The sequence below is a fragment of the Scophthalmus maximus genome, chromosome 16 (assembly GCF_022379125.1).
Source record: "Scophthalmus maximus strain ysfricsl-2021 chromosome 16, ASM2237912v1, whole genome shotgun sequence".
NCBI classification, from domain to species: Eukaryota; Metazoa; Chordata; class Actinopteri; order Pleuronectiformes; family Scophthalmidae; genus Scophthalmus; species Scophthalmus maximus.
Window position 1 is genome coordinate 12,358,298 of NC_061530.1, and position 18,097 is coordinate 12,376,394.

At 44.1% G+C, this 18,097-nt stretch overlaps 2 protein-coding genes across 3 annotated transcripts in view; both read right to left on the reverse strand.

Moving 5' to 3' along the window:
* Nucleotides 1-79: 79 nt before the first annotated feature.
* On the reverse strand, nucleotides 80-15,416 carry LOC118286975 (MAGUK p55 subfamily member 3-like). Of its 2 annotated transcripts, XM_047327461.1 has the most exons (20): nucleotides 15,213-15,416; nucleotides 8,506-8,654; nucleotides 7,962-8,080; nucleotides 7,801-7,878; nucleotides 7,546-7,626; nucleotides 7,132-7,269; nucleotides 6,759-6,840; nucleotides 6,099-6,184; nucleotides 5,926-6,000; nucleotides 5,369-5,565; nucleotides 5,221-5,285; nucleotides 4,619-4,636; nucleotides 4,268-4,309; nucleotides 3,076-3,141; nucleotides 2,700-2,858; nucleotides 2,465-2,545; nucleotides 1,924-2,017; nucleotides 1,630-1,738; nucleotides 858-977; nucleotides 80-718 (listed from the first exon to the last, which is right to left on the reverse strand). In XM_047327461.1, the coding sequence occupies exons 2-20, from the start codon at nucleotides 8,540-8,542 to the stop codon at nucleotides 539-541; spliced, it is 1,827 nt and encodes a 608-aa protein (XP_047183417.1). In that variant the 5' UTR covers nucleotides 8,543-8,654; nucleotides 15,213-15,416; the 3' UTR covers nucleotides 80-538. The 2 variants fall into 2 exon arrangements, with proteins under 2 accessions (XP_047183417.1, XP_047183418.1); XM_047327462.1 differs by lacking the exon at nucleotides 3,076-3,141.
* Nucleotides 15,417-17,022: 1,606 nt separating this feature from the next.
* lrp2b (low density lipoprotein receptor-related protein 2b) overlaps nucleotides 17,023-18,097 on the reverse strand; it is a 36,260-nt gene continuing 35,185 nt past the window's right edge. Inside the window, exons 79-81 of the mRNA XM_035611643.2 lie at nucleotides 17,904-17,987; nucleotides 17,636-17,692; nucleotides 17,023-17,368 (exon numbers count right to left, since the gene is read on the reverse strand). Of these exons, the coding sequence (XP_035467536.2) occupies nucleotides 17,330-17,368; nucleotides 17,636-17,692; nucleotides 17,904-17,987 (180 nt within the window). The 3' untranslated portion in view covers nucleotides 17,023-17,329. The remainder of the gene's footprint in view (nucleotides 17,369-17,635; nucleotides 17,693-17,903; nucleotides 17,988-18,097) is intronic.

Sequence of the window (18,097 nt, forward strand, 5' to 3'; positions counted from 1 at the left end):
CTGGCTGGATAATGAGTTTTATTTCTCAAACTCCCCCAAGTAGCAGTGCCAACACATCCAGTCAGCTGTCACATCAGGAAACGGTAAGATTAGTACAGTTTATTGTTTTTACATGTTCAATATGGCACTTTACATTATAGCTGATAGAATGCAGACGTCCGTCAGTATATGTGCAGATGCTTTAGGATCTTTGTCCTACATGTGTATACTTCATACCTGTCAGAGTTGTTATACTGCCACTGTACTATCTAGATATACACTTATGTACACGGCACTGTACCTGTGTGACGACCTACTTATTTAACACTGATCAATCTAATCAGAACCCCTCACTTGAAGTTCACACTGATGGAAAAAAAAACTGCTTTCAGTGATTGCTGATGCTCGTTTCATGACATTGACTCCACGCACAAACCTGTATCTGTGGAATGGGTGTCTGGCAGTAAACACTGGATCCCTCCAGTTATCTATCCTCACAGGGGTCTACTTTTCTTCTTCTTTTTTTTTTATATGAAGCATTTGGCCTCAGTTCAGCAGACTAGCTCCTCACCCAGGACACGGGCACCCACTGAGGCTCCATCTGCACCCTCTCCAGTACGACCTGGAGCTCTGCCAAGGCACTGACTGGGTCCTCTTTCACCAGGACATAGTCCATCCAATGGCCATAGCCCTCTAACGTCCGCTCCACCGACTGCTTTATGTCCTGTAGTTCATCCTCCTATTCAGTCAGAGGAGAGAGAGATGTAGATTCAGAGCTGCATTAGAAATGAAGTCAAATTTCTTCATGGAAGGCTGCAATTGAACATTCTTGATGCCAACCTAATGTATTCAATTTTGTCATAGGCACCGCAACTCACCGTGACGCTCAAACTAAGTGATGAAGAGGAGCCAAGTGGTTTCCTTTGATTGTCAAAGATGCGAGGTCGCACAAAGAAGACATACGGCTTGAACTCGGCAGTACGTAAAGTCTTCAGTGCCTGAATGTGGAGGGAAAAACACACCCATACATTTCAACAGGAACAGAATATGTTGCTTAAAAGACGAGGGGCTTAACATTGAGAATCTATTGCCCAGTCCAAAGAATAATATGTTTTCAGTTTACATGAAGTCCAGTCCAAATTACCTCAAATTCTAATTGTCTTTTCAGCTCCCTTGAATAAAATAGTTTACACTGTTGAATCGTGAGAAACAAAAGAACCAGGAATGCTGAAGAAAAGTGAGAGATATAAGCCAATAAAACTTGAAGATGACAATCTATGGCTGAAAGCACGGTCTAGTTCACGGTGAACTAAAAGCTATACAATATAACCTGTAATTTAACGGTCAGTGTAGTGACAATAAAACATGGAACTTATAGCTTCTGCTCTACTCTAATCGAAATCCCTTCTGCACCGTTCTGTATGAACTGTGAGCGACCTTTAGTTGAAACGTAAATAAACTGCATTAATCTCCCAGTGATAAGTTGTTGCTGACACTACGATCCAGAGAAATGATGGTAGTCATTCGTTATGATAAAATCCTCCACGTTCTTTACATCAGATGTACATGTACAAATGCAAGTCAGGTCCTGGCATGTGAATTGAAAGTACAGCTACTTCACTGGACATTCAACTGTATAACTGGACTAACCTCTGGTTGCACATCCACTAGACAGACTTTGTTTTGATCCAAAACTCGATGGATGGACTCCAAACTGGTGCCGTACAAATTATCTTTATACTCCCCATATTCAATAAACCTGCGGAAACGGAGCACAGACGAGAATTATTCAGAAAAAGAAAATATGCATAATAACAAGAAACAAGTGCTTTCAATTCTTCAATTCAGTTTCTTGTTAGGCAGCTCAATTTCTAAAATATGAAGCAAACCATTTGTTTTATTCGCTTGGTTTACAAGAGAATCTATTCACTGTCCAGTACTTACTTGCCACACTGGATGTCGGCCTCAAAAGCTGCTTTAGTGATGAAGTGGTACTCCACTCCTTCTCGCTCGTGGCTCTTCCTGGCTCGGGTGGTGTCTCGTGTTCAAACAGCAGCGGCAGAACAAGGCGGGTGAGAAAAAAAGATGATTACTGAATAACTGTATGGTAATGCATAAATAACACGTGAGTCATAATGATTTCAGAACTGTCTTTGCTAAGCATGTCGCCAATTGAAATGGTGACCAACAAGAATTCAGTATATATCCTATGTACATTAACTAAAGTATTGCTTAATGGCCAAGCTCCATCATATCTTAATCTGCTCTTAGTACATAATTATCTAAATACAGGGTTAATTGTGGATCCTAGATACATTGTGGATACATTTAGGGTTAGACTTAAAACTTTACCCTTTCATTAATCTTATATTTATATTCATTTTTGCTCAGGTGAGTCCTGAGCCATCGCCTAAATTCTGCTTGAATGTTCTTCTTGTTTTTCTCTCCGCTCTCCAAAGGGAAAATATTTTCTGAGGAGACTCACGAGGCACAGCCAAACCATAGCGTCGAGGGTTCTCAGCTATCACCTTCTGCTTGAGTTCAGTGACCCGAGCTCCCAGGGAGCCTGTGACCATGCAAATAAAGGGGGGAGACACGTTTTAAAAGATGTACCAGGAATATTCTGTATCGCCAAGTAATATTTTACTTAACGGTCATGTCTGGTTCAACTATAATAGCAACGTCTCTTCGACTATCACTGAACCCCAAGGTAGACCTACCTATCAGTACTATGAGACGCGGCCTCTCACCGGGTCGGGGCAGGTACTGTGTTACCTCCTCATAAATCAGAAAGTCGGCGTGATTGGCATCTGGAGTGTGAGCTTCTCCGGGTGAACCCTGGCGATCCCTCCTGAGGCGGAGACTTCTGCGCAGGCTGGCTGTGGTCAGAGACGTACAAAATGTAAGACGGAACAGAGATCTGCAGATCGCACTGCCGCTAACACAACATGACACCAAAGTTCTCTTTAAAATAAAGAGCAATCTTAAAATGTGTACACATCTCACTCTCCCCGGGTAAAATTCAAACCCTGCGCCATACGTCACACAACACAGACGCACTGAACACCACCAGAAGAAGAAGTCAGTAAAGAGTACCTGAGTAAAAATCCCATGAGAAAGCATGGCCACAGAAGGCAGGGGCTGCCTTACTCTTGAGAGAAACTACAGCTTGTATTAGACCAGTTATTCAACCAGGTTTCTATAAAGATGACGCAAAGCCGTGCATGCTGCATCCAGCTCGCCAACAAACACAAGCAAAGCACCTTGAGCATGTGGCGTGAAGGGGAGAGGCCACGGGGGACGCACAATGAGACGCCACGACAATGCGAGAGGCTTGGTGGCTGCGCGAAAAGCCTGCCAGACTGTTCTGTTTTTTTCCTGGCAGGAAATTGATGTCGAACCTCAGTCATTTTAAGCCTCTACGGTTTTCACATTATTGTCCAGTTACACAAATCGAACCAAACTCATCACAATTAACTTGATTGTGAAGGTAAAACACGTATACGGTGAAACCATCAGAGGGAAATTACGAGATTACGAGATTACATTTTGCTGTTACGAGAACAGCAAAATGTCCAACTCAGCAGATATAGCAATAATTTAATGATTAATCCATATCCAGAAAGATTACTTATATTCTGGCATATGTGGGGGAAAAAAAATAGATATTATTATTTAATTTCTCTGAAGTATCAGTATCCAGAATCAGTCGGGGTTATACAGTTTACATAATGAGGCATTCTTATGTTTAAATTAATGTGTACAGAACAGATGAACTAAGGAAGCTTAAAATGAAGAATTTGCACTTTATATCAAAGGTACAGTCTCACATTTGAAGGACAGAGACATATTCAGAAAGACGTGCGGTCATCTGAAGTGAAGCCGTGCATGAGATTTTTGCTCAGGATCAATTTGCATGATTGAAAAATTATGTGAGGATGAGGTCCAGGTAAAAAAAAAGCTGTGGCAGAGTTTTCCGGCAAGTCACATTAAGTCAAGAAAAGAGGCCAGGAAGCCTGATTATTAACAAATTGTCTGTGAGGACGACAGGGGATCAGACTCTCTTGTCATAAAGTCACGGTGACGTGTTGAATCTGCCGTTGAGTTCAAGGTATAAACCAGCCGTTATATCTACCATGACCCTCAAATCAAACCCAAAGCAATATACACTACGACACCTCAAGAAGAGTTTGCAGCTTCTAAACGAAGGGATGGATTAGCACACAGATTTAGCAGAAATGCGATGCGGCGGTGATCAGTCATAAACTCAATGATTGCGCCTCCTCACCTATGTCCTTTCCATTCAGAGCGCCCTCACTGTCCCAGTCCTCTGTGGGATGGCAAGCAGGGAGAGAAGACAGGGTAAGAGCAGGGAGGACGTGGAGGGAACTTCAAGGTGTCGACACAGCGGGTTAAAGTACGCTCACTCTGACAGACGGATGGGAGTTTTGTTTTGTGCCAAGACAACAAAAAAACAAACAACAACTCAGGGACAAAATAAAGTTCACAAGGAGTCTATGTCAACGTGAGTCACAGTTCGGCTGCGGATGAGAATTTCGTAGAGAAACTCAGCCATGAGAACATGTGAGTCAGTCGGGGGATGAGAGGTGGGCTCCAACGTGAGAGTTGGTCTACGTACCTCTGTCAGCGCGATCGTCTGAGGAGAGCAATGCAGGGGATAATAACACACAGGATCACGGTACAGAATATTACAGCCACTCTTCTGTGACTCTTAGTACACAAGATTATGAAGTAAACATTCTCCATGGGGTTTCAACATCGTCTTCAAAATGTCCCGTTCAAATTAGACCCTCACTTCCCTCACCAACTTATCCGATCCCCATCTCCCATGTGCTTTGTCTATGTTTACTGAAGAATGTCTGATTGACGTCAACTTTCTTTTTTCAATACACATCCAAGCTTAGTGACAGTTAGGGAGCTAAGCTCTCATGCAGACAGAAACAAGAAAAGATTTAAGGTGGGTTAGGGTTCGATTTAACCACCACCCGTTGTTTGTTTCATTTTACATTTGAAATTGGATTAGGGAATGAAACGATGGATTACGGGTTTTAACCTCAGATCCTCCTGTTCTCTGCACATAATCTCTCTTTCTGCGTCCCCCTAGTTAGATTAGATTTGACCTGCATTACACGCTGTATCCGTGGATCTGGGCTTCTTGTGCAGTCGTGGCTACAAGGTTGGGGAAGTTTATAGTGATCGCAGGGGTAAAACGGGGCTTACATGTCAGAGGTTTCGGGGACACGGGAGAAGGAAAGGAACCCATTTTCATCCGGTACCTGAGGCGTCTGGGAAGAAAAAGGAAAGAGTCCTTATTTATCTGATAAAAGGTAAGTTATTTATTTGACAGAGGATTTGACGCCGGCTCTACCTCTCCTGGAACAGTGTGGAGGGGATGAGGGCGGCGCGCAGGTTACAGTCGCCAACTCTCTTGGCCTGCCACCAGGTGGCGTCCTCATGGCTCACCACCTGAAGAATGTCTCCCCTCTGGAAAGGAAGTCCCGCCTCTTGGCACGGCGTGGCCTTGTCCTCAAAGGGGGTGTAGTCGAACAAAGCGCGAAGGTAGACCTGCGCGAAGAAGCAGGAACATTTTGTTAGCAGTGGTGGAGACTTACAAAAAGTAGTTTGACATTTTGGAAAATATATGTATAAAATCACAATTTCCTGCCGAGACCCCACTCTCATGTCTTTCCATTGAATGTAAACTTACAGCCATCAGTCAGTTAGCTTAGCTTAGCATCAAAGACAGGAAACAAGGGGATGCGGTTAACCTGGCAACCGCTGCGGGTCAATAAGTGTCACTGCACAGAACCCTGGGAAAAAACTGAGCTTGTCAAGCAAACTGTTATGCAAAAACGAAATTCCCGTGTGGAGACATGCATCAAAAAATTAGACATATAGTCTAAATCGAAAACAAAAAGTCCTCACCCTGCTTTCCTTCAGGTTGTCTTCCTCCACAACAGCTGGGATGATTTTCAGAGTGATGGAGCCTTGTGACTGGGACTGAAGGACAAAACATCAGAGCAGCACCGTCATCCACTGTGGCCACACTAATCACCAGGATCTGAACTGCAATGACGCCACATTGTTTTTTACTTTACCAGAATCTGACTTATTTCATCTGGCCTCTTGTGGGTAATCAGGTTTCCGTTGACCTCTCGAAGCTCATCCCCTACATGCACCAGACCTGGCAACACACACACACACACACACACACACACACACACACACACACACACACACACACACACACACACACACACACACACACACACACACACACACACACACACACACACACACACACACACACACACACACACACACACACACACACACACGAGGAAAATCCCATGATGTTTAGTTCCACTGGTAGTATTTTTAGAGGATGAGGCTCTGACGTGAACAAAAAAGGAGGTATTATTTCAGTTGGCATTAAATAAATAACATCTCCACGGCAACAGCCAAGTGTAACCCTTGTTTGTAATCTCAAAAGACGCAATCTCGTGGCTGTAATCTCAAGGATTTGATCTCTTTTGACAGTTCATGCGGTTACACAGAGTAATCTCTCCACTTCTCTCTCTCTCTCTCTCTCTCTGTGTGTCAGTAGTGAAAAGAAAGTTCAACACATACTGTACAGTAGGAGTTCCGATTATTTGGCTACGTTCGGCCCCTCGTTTTCATTTTTATTCAGAGACGATAAAAGTACACAACTGACATTTGAGCCGCGGTATTTGATGCGTGAACACAGTTGGTCTCACCACTGCGGTCAGCTGCCCCTCCCCTCATGATTCTGGCCACGATTACAGCTCCCGTCGCCTCGTCCCTCCGAATGGTCGCTCCCTGGTAGAAGAGACACAGCGATAAATCAGATTTGTCAGTCCACTGAGCTGAAACAATCCTCTGATAGACCGGTGGAGCTGAGCCCCATCTGCAGATTGTTGGCTTTTGCTGAAAGAAAAAAAAAAAAATCAATATCCTGTTATAGTGCATGGTATAGTCTAGTTTATAGCATCCCCCAGTGACAAACACTCACGCCCTGGAGATTGTCTCCATCAAAGTGTCTCCATCACAGTAAGTAAAATGTCAGTTTACTGTGCATAGAAGAGCTCTCCTCTCTGAGGACACTCTCACCAGGGGCTCCTTGTTCTTCACCAGGCGGACGATCTTCACCGACTCCTCCTCCAGGTCGTCATCCAGATCCTCCGGCAGCGGCGGCAGCACCGGGTCGAAGTTCTTCTGGGCCACAGTGTCGTGGGCTGACAGCACTGCCTGCGCCAACAACGCACAAGAAAAGGACCACGGACAAAAACGCAAACACGGGTCAGATTGAAAGAGACTGAGCGAAGAAAGCGTGGGTAAAAGAAACTAACAAATGATGGGTCAAACAAAAGCCGCCGAGAGTGGGCCCGGAGGAAGCAGTTCAGACGGCTCTGACGCTGGTGTTACGTTACAGCTAGAAGATATTGAACTCCAGAAGGAAATAGGAGGGTGTCTCAGTTTCTCGACTCGAGATGACAGGCACGGCGTGCATGTGTGTGAGCGCACCTTTAGGTGAGGAGTGCTCAGCAGGAGAAGCAGTTCCCTCTCGTCGTCCTCCAGAGGTCCATTCTGAAGCTCCTCAGCCAGCTGACAGTGTCAAGCAGAAAAATCACTGCTTCAAATATTTTCAAAAATGTTGTGCCACATCTCCTCATGTATTACATTTGCTGAACCACGGTTAATACTAGGCGTTTCATCCACAATATTATCTAATGTTCAGAAGTAGCTTGCAGTTGAAATTTGAGGGCAGCTTGCACCTACGTCCTCTGCCAGACAGGAGGCGCTGTGAAGCACCGGCGTCGGGCTGTGTTTCTCGTACTGCTTCAGTTTCTCGTGGATCTGTGATGGGTTGGCACATTTTAAACATCTCGCCACAAATCACAAATATCAAAATGCACTCGGAGTCAACACTTCTGCCGCACCTTCATGAGGTAACCGATGCTTTTCTCACTGAGGACATCTTTGAGGAAGACGAGGTCCTCTTTGTGGTTGGCATCTGGGTGGAGCTGAGAGGTGAGCAGGGCCAGGGTCTCGTGCAGCCCTGGGAATCGCATATAAAACCACGAGTCATGCGGGAGTCATCCATTCCAGCACCTGCTGTCCATCGAGAACTAAACAAGGGGGCAGCTGAAGAGTTGCTTTCATAAGGAATGACTTACTTGGGAATTACTTTTTTATTACAGTAGGTTGACGAATGTCATTTTAAAAGGAGACCATGACATCAGGAAAAAAGAAACACGCAGGTAAAGTCTGAGATTCTCCCTTTTGTCCTATACACAGATGTAGGTAACTCACAAAAAGCTTCTCTAAGGTTCCTTACCGCGTATTCTTTTGGTAGTGAACCCATTTACGAAAAAAGAGCACCAGTAACCTACGCTTGATATTATAGCATGTTCCTTATTTCTACGTATGTATAAAGCATCTAAGAGCATGAAGAAGTGGCTGCGAGCGTAGGTCTGTCTGTACCTGTGCTTGCCGACGCGATGGGCATGGCTTCAAACATTCAGAGGAGGGTGCCGAGGGGGGAGACCGGGGAGGGAGGGGAAACAAAGTCGGCAAAGTCTCTTCAATTCCCTCCTCTTCTTGCTGGCCACAGTGGGAAATCGCGAACACAACTGGGAATGGGCACAAAAGAAAAGAAAAACATAACACATTGTGATTAAAAGAGGCTTAGATCTGTATTTCTTTTTTAAATCGAAGATTTTAAAAATGAATCAAGTTTGCTCACAATTATGATTTTCTTCAAAGCAATCTTTTTTTTTTTGTCACACAGAGTCGCTGAGATTAATCTAAAACTGCAAAGGCTTGAACAAAAAACCCCCACAAGAGCGTATGGTTCTTCGTATCTGTACTGTAGGATTAAATATGACACATATTTGAAAAATCTGATGGCTAGTGATGCCAACAGAGAGACGGAGTGAGGTTATACAAATAGGTTTCAGTACGTTACTGTCGTCACGTTAGTCAAGGGAGTCATTTCTCCTTCAAAATTAATTCAAAATGTAAATATATTCCAGAACGGAGCATCGGACCAGCCACTCTTAGACAGTGATGAATCAACCCATTAACTGTGCCGAAGTTTCAGTATAATTAAAAGCTGCTCTCATTACCGAGTCTTAAATTCCATTTCATTTCATTTCATTCTGCGAGAACATCAGACCAGAGGAAACTGAGGCCCCACTGGTCCTATAGGATGCCTCACCTTGATTGTCACCATGGCAACGCCACAGTAGTCGTAGTAATGACTCCCCTTTGTGTACAACTCAAGAGTCTGGCAGATAATGGATTTCATTTTAACGGTGCAACATTATTCACTTCAGGACTTCAGCAGTGAAGCACGTAACTAGCAAGCTTCCATCTAAAAAATACAAATTATTTTCATTTACATCTTTGCATCAAAGTCACTCAAGCTGCCTGGGCTCAAGGTTTCCCACCGTGCCTGTTTGTACTTTCCAGAGACGACAGGTTTTATTCAAGAACAATTTATCAACACTTGCTGTGCGTTTTACAGCAGATCACTGTGACGCCAGCTGTCACAAACCTCCTTATTTTTTTAACAAAGGCAACATTGAGTTAGAAATTAAGAACTGCTAACTAGAGCCAAGATTAATACCAAACTATCAACCCAAAGGAAACACCGCTGGCTGCAACTTTGATGAATCATTTCCGATAAGTTCAAAGTGTGGTGCAAATGAAGGCGCGAAAGTAAAGTTTTCTCATAATCCAGATCAAATCGGTTTAGGGGACACATTATATCTGGACGGAACATTTGCATAGTACAACAACAACAACGAACCTGCTTCTAAAAATGTATGATTTGCTGCCTACATCTACATCTTGTATCTGTATCACTGTGGACTACATATCTTTAGGGTTTAGACACAACAAGGACGTCATCTTGTACTCGAACTGTGATGAGAAATGTATTTTACCATTTTGGATGAATGGACGATCATGCACGTACACTGTACATCGTTGAATAGACCCTCTCACAACTGAATCATCTTGCACACCGCTGTCCTTGATTTAAATGAAATCATGAATCACAGCATCACATCATTCTGACGATTTCTGAACGAGAATTCAACGCGTTTGCTCCGTTGACTTTTGGCAAACGCGGTGAAATCAGATATTATAACTGTCCAGCTATTGTAAGTTTCTCCGCCACATCGGTCAGTTTTATAAATCACTGTGTAAAGCCGGTCACATCATAATCCACATTCTTAATTAACTGTTGAGGTGACGCAGCAGTTCATTACAGCCCACTTGCTCTATACCTGTTATAACCTTAACGACTGGCTGCGTAGGTGGGGGGCCGCCACACCGGCTGGAACACATCTGTGGGAGGGGCCGCAGTAATAAGATGCCAGGTGAACATACAGCAGTGTGTGTGTGTGCCTGAGTGCGTGCGTGCGTGCGTGCGTGTAGGCTTGTTTCTGAAGGGCATTCATGAGAGCAGTTATCCATCATATCCATCTTTACCAGCAAAACAGCATTAACTGTATCCAGACACACAGAGCAGAGCTGGACTAAGGTTGTAAGAAATCCACTATCAAATCCAAGTGTCCAGGCCACACTACCATTACAGAACAGTCAGTGTATCTTTCTTTTTTTCCTTTTTTTTCCTGAATTAAATCTGGCTCTGCTTCAGGTTTACAGGTAATTAAAAGGGGGATTGATCTTCTCATCGAAAAGCCCCACAAAAAAAAAAAAGAAGCAAACTAATACGTTTCCCAGAACGTCAAACTGCAGAGTAATCTCATCTGGTCCCTGTGTTTTCATGCTGCACCTCAGTAAGTACACACACACATCCACACACAGACTAGCACGTCTTGTTCACACGTGATCACTGATGGGAGCGTGACATGACCTTTGACCTCTGCCCATGAGTGCCCCTCAATCGGGCATTGATAATAATAATACGCCCAGATTGATTCAGTCTAATGCTGCACCACCATCAGGATTTCAGTCCCCTCCATTCACTCAGTCACTCCGCAGGCCACTGACAATGCAGTACATTAAAAAAAATCCATCCTGCACATTATCATGCAACACACACACACACACACACACACACACACACACACACACACACACACACACACACACACACACACACACACACACACACACACACACACACACACACACACACACACACACACACAGAGTATGGAGTATGAACCATGAACCTCTGTGAACAAACAGATTAACAAGCAAAGGAATAATAGATGAGAGATTCGTGACCAGGATGTGGGATGTCGTGGCTTTAGATCCATCAATCTCACGTGCGCAATTACTTTAAAAGGAGGTTAACACGGTCAAGACACATGGCATATGGGCTCCGATGGTTGCAGAGAAAATAAACAGCATTTTCAGCAGGTTTTAGAACTTTGCCGAGTGTTGACGATCACGTAAAACCTCCTCTCGCTCTTCCTGTGTGTTTCCATGCCGTCATCCATCCTTCTCCTCCTCTGCAACACTGGGCCCATGTTCCTGACCCGTTTCTCACCCTCTTCTTCCCTCCATCCCGAGTCACTCTCTCTAATCACAAGAGGCTGAGAGGAGATTAACGCCAACATCTCTCTCTCTCTCTCTCTCTTCTGACTCTTTCGTCTAAATTAAGGTTTACGGTTCCCTCCGGCCATATGGCGGCATTATTTTTGCTCGCTCGATTGAAGACGCCATTTCTTGCGGCCGGGTACATCACAGGGGATTTCCGTGAGTACAATGGTCCCGATGAGAAAGGACTGGTGGATTACAGGAGAAACTGAAAAGCAGCAGGGACGAAGCGGAGGCCATGCAGAAAAAGTCTTTTCAGTGCAGCTTTACTTACACTAACACCGGCCGATTAGAAAAATATTAATTTTAGCCAGAGAAACTCTACAACAAATAAGAATGAAGTAATCGATAAAACGGTTTACATAAATTTAAATAACTGATTTAACGTGTTACAAGGACAAATGTCTTTATAGGTTCCAGCCTCCCTCGTGTGATGATTTGTAGATTTTCTCGATATTAAACAATTTCAAGATTTTTCAATTGTTCAGAAAAAGAAAGTCAGGGGAAGACGTGTCCTCTTTCTTTAATGACACAAACAGACATTGGTCCTTTTTTGGGGTAGAAACTTTTCTAGAATTAGAATTTGACAGAATTAACCTAACCCCCCTTCTCACTGGCTTTAGATTACATTTACTGTCAGAAAAGTATTAGACTTTTATCGTCCAGCACAATCCAACAGGTTTGTCGCGAGAGGATACGTCGCAGCGGGAGCGAACCCAGCGCGGCACGCTGATGGATGCAATAAGCTAAAAGCCCCTTCTGCGTTGCCATCGATGGGTTTTCGAGGAAAGCGACACGTGGCTCAGCGGTTGGCAGCTCTAGTGACGATGCGGGGATCATGGCTCAGCAGTATATACAGCGTGTATTGGGAGTTTGGAAGACTTCCAGCACGGCTTTGCAGCGACTCACTGTGAGCTAGGATCAGCACATACAGACAACTGGAAAAGTCCTCGACTGCAAACCAACAAATCAAAATATGCCTAATATTCTTCATAAGGATCCATGAATTACTCCCTGGGGAAAAAAAGGGAAACCTGCCCATCTTGCAATGTTAAAGGAAGTGATGGAAAATTCCTGGCTCTTTCTTGGCCCACGTCCCATCCATCCAACGAGTTACATTTTGGCAATCTGTTTAGTCGTTTTGGCGTAATCCTGTTGACAAACAAACGAGTAAACAGGCAAACGGGACAGGGCGGAAAACATCAGAGGTAACCAGGCGCTGACACGATCTACAGTCAAGCATTGTACTTAGGGTGACTTTGTGAACAGAGAGCTGAACTCTCTCACACACACACACACACACACACACACACACACACACACACACACACACACACACACACACACACACACACACACACACACACACACACACACACACACACACACACACACACACACACACACACACACACACACACACACACACACACAGCACCTGTTTGCCAGACTCATTTGCTGCAGGACGGGTCCCAAGAGGGAGACTTGAGAGGGGGTTAGGCCGCCAACACGCTGCTGACGCCATCTGCACACCACTCTGTGTGTGTGTGTGTGTGCGTGTGTGTGTGTGTGTGTGTGTGTGTGTGCGTAGTCCATCCACCCAAAAACCCATGGTGCCACCCCACATGGCTGATCCGACATGTCTGGGTATGACAGATTCCATTCCCAATATCCACTTGGCAAGTTGCGTCCTGCTGTACATTTTGCAGTCGTATTTTAATCTAATCCATGCTTCTGCAACTGCACAAAAAGATTTATGTCCCTCATTTCAAACATTTCAATTCAGCATAAATTCCAAATAGGATCATTTAGCTTAAGGGGCGAAACATCCATCATTACTTCCCAAAGCCCAAAGTGATATCTTTTAAATGTCTTGTTTTGCTCAACAAAAAGTCAGATTAAAATAAATTTAATCGAGAGAATGCGAGGCACTTATTTTTTCTATTTTTACTTTTTCTATTTTTTATTTTGATTAACAAAATAGCTGCCCACTATTTTCACCATTCGAATCCAAAATTCCATTTGATCGCTGCATGACAAAAAAATAATTCTACCAGTCTACCATGCCGTGACCTTGAGATCCAATTTAGATTGAATTGTGCTTGTGCGAATGCTAGAAATAAAATGTGGTGGTGCGGAGGTTCGGGAGCCGGCGGCTCCCACGACGTGTGGAAGAAGATCCCTTCAAAAGACATCTTCAGCAGGACAAAAGGTTCAACTTTTTCCAGTGTGGCGAGATTTGAATTTGTCTAAAGGAAAAGGAAAAATCAGAGGTTGCGGGGCGGATGGAGGCCAAACAAGATTTTCGACAGCCAACGAGGTTTCATGGACACACGAGGGGCCGAGAGACGCGGTGGCTGAAAGAGAGCCAGTGTGGCTGGTAGGCAGCCAATCGAAGCGCGTGAGTGGACTGACGTTAGCCCCCACTGAGCTCACGACCGCTCGGAGCAACAGTGTGTGAGACGGGACACGCGTGGATGGACCACGAGAGAACCCGGATCCTGGGAAACTGTGAAGATACATAGAAGAGACGGCGTGATGACAAGCGTGAGACACCATCTTCAGGCACTACTCTGTAGCCTCTTCTCTCCTTTAAGTCATTTGGTTCCACTTTGATGCAGTTGTGTGTCTTCACGGTCGTTTCACATCTCTTTAGGGATGTTTAATGTCTCGGTGTTCATTTTGAAATCTATTAGTACTGGGTTTTAGTTTCCTTGTGGTCTCTTTGCATCTCTGTGGTCTTTTTGAGACTCTGTGGAATTTGTGCACCTTATCTTGGTCTCTGTTTTCATCTCTAGGGTCTTTTTGCTTCTCTTTGTGGTTTCTTAATGTCTATGTGGGTTGTTTTTGTTTGCACCTCTTTGCATCTCTGGCCTTTTTGCGACTTTCTGCGACTGAGGTATTTTGGCACTTGACTTTAGTTGTTTGCTCGACTTTCAAACAAGACTTCATAATGGTCCCTTTAAACAGAAGATCTACAAGGAAAGGAAATAAAAAGGAACCCGTCCACAAAGTCCTCTCACCGATCATTTCTGTCTTTTTCTTTTTTATTGAGACTACAATGCCCCGTGACCCTGACCTTCACCCGATCCGTTGGGCATCTCTTCTCCTGCTTCTCCTCAAAGGCCAACAGAGCCATAAAGCAGAGCCTGTCCTGCCCTGCAGCCGAGCGGGACCAAGTCCCAGGCTCTGGTCCTGTCAGACAACCTGCCTCTCTCTCTCCGAGGTCACCGAGCACCTTTATTCCAACAGAGGCAGAGCGGTTATTCCTCCCCATCGTGTAATTAGCTCACAACCACAGGCAACATTCTCCCCCACCACATGTTTAATCCGGTGTCTTGAGTTCCACCAATCACAGGTGACATACCAGCCCTCGTTCCCATGCAGCAGTCAGACATCCACATGGTTCACCCAGACGTGACAATTGTGAGACCTTATTTATAATTGATAGTTAAATAAATAAATAAATAAACAAACGAACACCTTAAAAACCACGTGGATGTGTGCACAATAAAAACAGAACGGGGTTAAATGAAGACAACCTGTCATTCTTTGTCCCTCACAGACACAAACACAGAGTGAAGTAGGTGCCCACCGACAACATCCTCTACCTTGTTGAGGCTCCTCTCAGCCTCCGCGGGTCGTCTGCAGCCCTCCGAAGCCTCCTTTCTTCTTTCTTTCCTTTAATGTCCCCCCTCTATCCTTCTCTCTCCGTCTCCAGCTGACTGACAAACATTGGCTCGGACGTCTCCTCTCCGTCCAGTCTCCCCTTCCCCCTCCGTCAATCAGCGCCCTCCGTCTCGCTCCCTCCGTGCTGCCTTCAAGTGCTCCTCGTAAAACTGTAAATATCCAAGGTTCACACGCTGCAACGCTGCTGCTGCTGCTGTCACTTGAGATTAGTTGGATGGAGATGAGGAAGAGAGATAATGTGTACGAGGCGATTGTCTATGATATATTATTACACTTTGAACAGGCCACTGTTCATGGTCATTGAGTATTAGTGTTAAGTGGTTTTAAGGTAAAGGATTGGATCAAAAAATTGGAACCTGTTGTACACACTACTTTGTAGGCAAAAATACAAAACATACAAAAAGGTTTATTTCTGCCAGGTAGAAAAAAATCAAAAAAATAAATAGATTTACCACCTTACTGTTGAAGGTCCTACGCCAACCAGTCGCTTTGTAGGACAATACCTGAAATATCGTCCAGAAAGTGTTTTTGCAGAACATTACGAGGTCACAGTGAAGTTGACCTTTGATCCAACCTGCCACTTGTCGAATGAGGAAGACAAACTCAAAGAGCAACTTGCAGGTTTCGAGACACCCGGTGAACCAGTAGAGAAACGATAAGATACTTATCTTAACACCACAGTGACTTCTGAGGTCGCTTTTTTTGTGAGAATTATGCCTCCACAGTTGAAAACGATAAACCGGATGTGACGTAGTATAAGGACAAATAAGTTTAACATTAATAAATACGGATCCCAATGCTAGTTTTTGAAATGAAGAGGTTGAAAATGAAACACATCGCCATGTGTTGTTAATCAAAGTAAAAATATATCTGCCCTAATATTCCACAACTCACAACAAACAATCAAAACAAAAAATCCTAAAATAAAAAAACTCTTTCTCAAATGTAAGAATTCCTGTGGTTGAGGAATCGTATAGAATTCTTTGCTGGACCGCTCGTGTGAACCGAGTGTTTGCACAATTCCTGACAGCCCATGAAGGCTGCACGGTGAGCACACCCTGCAAGCTGCACGCCTCTCGGGTCCGCCCCTCTCAAATCCATCCATTCCCTGATCGTCCCCTCCCTCCTGGTCTGTGCACCTCAGGTTAATGGTACAGTGCATGTCCTGGCTGAGGGCCAGAGAAGCCTTGTGGCGCTTACGCCAGTGGTGTACTAACGCAAATCTTGATCCACAACAGAGAAAACACACGGCTCGCAGCTCTCCTTCCCTACAGTTCCCACTCATCCTGACTCCTTCCATCCACTTGTTCTCTCCCCCCCTTCTTTCACTTCCCTGTTGTCTCTTAGCCGGGTGGCCTAGTTGTTGCCAGCTCAAAGAGACCCTGATGTGTTCAGACGGAGAGAGCGGATGGGCAGAATCGTCGCTGCCGCCTTGTGATCGCAGTCCCAAGTGCGTCTCTGTGATTAGATGGATGATGACAAAGCATTTCATCTCAGCCCAGTGGGTCAGATACAGTAGCTGGGAGTCCTCTCTGTGATGAGTGAGGGGATTACACCAGTGGGAGCGTCAGTCCCCCTTTTGATATGTGCACCTGCCGGCCGCGGGACGGATCTCGGTTTCATCAAATCAAAGGTACAGCATCAGGAGCTTCATCTAATCCAAACGGCATAAAATCTCAAAACATTAGCAGTCCCAGTTATTATACTTTCACTAAACAAAAACACAAAGAATGATAGTGGCAGTTTTTAATATTTAATTATCTTACAATCAATCAAATTAGTAAAAGATACAAAACTAACTGTTAATTATAGACACGGCATTTACAAGTTTCTATGCACTTTATTCAGTCTCATATTATTCACATTGAATCACGTCTACCATTGTTTGTTTGTTATACACAAAGAGATTAAAGTTTAGTCTGAATGTGACAAAATATATTTTTCTTTTACAAACTATCCTGGTTGATTTTTTTTTATTATTCAGGTCGGTGAAATGCTTAGTTTGACGAAACGTCTCATCACTGATGTAGAGGTGACATCAAACGTCAGAATCAGGAGCGTGCGCTTGTGTTGGGTCCTGTTGAAAGGTCACAATCATCAACAAAAATCTATTGTTTCCAATGACACGTATATATATACATATATATTACACATGAAATGTTTTGCGAAAAGTGTAAAAGTGTGACTTTCATGTTGTACAGAAACTTTACAGCTCTGCAAGACACTGTGAAATCCATCCAGTCAAATCAAATCCAGAACAACGGACAATGTTTAGAGACACATGCCTGTTTATCCTCCCCTCCCTGACACAGTCATGATTTGCGTATTATTATTCTCGACTCACCATGTATGTCGGATTTTTGAAAGACACAAAAATGTCGTCCCTGATTGGTTCAAACTGCTGGGACGAGAAAAACATTTGAATGTGTCAAAAACTGAGCATAGATAATCACAACAGATTAATTCTCTGACAAACTAGTCCACTTAGATATTTCATTTCAGACCTTCACTTGCATATTTTTTTTTATCATTCTGGGCATGTAATTATTCATGCCCTCAGACACCGACAAGTAAACATTGCAAAAATCATTTTGACGCGTCTCCCTGGTTACCTGTGCGCTTGAAGCAGTGGGTTGTGCAGAGGTAACATCTATATCATCTGTCTTGGAGACGTACCAAGGGTTCTCAAAATCCTCCTAAAATGGACACAAGGAAGAAAAATTCACAACAGTTTCAAGTAATATGAGTAACATCACAGAGCAAAAACAAATAAAACGTTCAGGGGTTTGGTCAGTAAAACCCAGAG

What these genes read in the sequence shown, in the direction of transcription:
- LOC118286975 (XM_047327461.1), bottom strand. Translation starts at nt 8,542, where the DNA reads ATGTTTGAAGCCATGCCCATCGCGTCGGCAAGCACAG. An exon ending in GCGTCTCATAGTACTGATAG is followed by an intron (nt 2,546 to 2,699) that starts GTAGGTCTACCT and finishes GCATGGTCACAG; the next exon opens with GCTCCCTGGGAGCTCGGGTC. An exon ending in CACTTAGTTTGAGCGTCACG is followed by an intron (nt 719 to 857) that starts GTGAGTTGCGGT and finishes CTGACTGAATAG; the next exon opens with GAGGATGAACTACAGGACAT.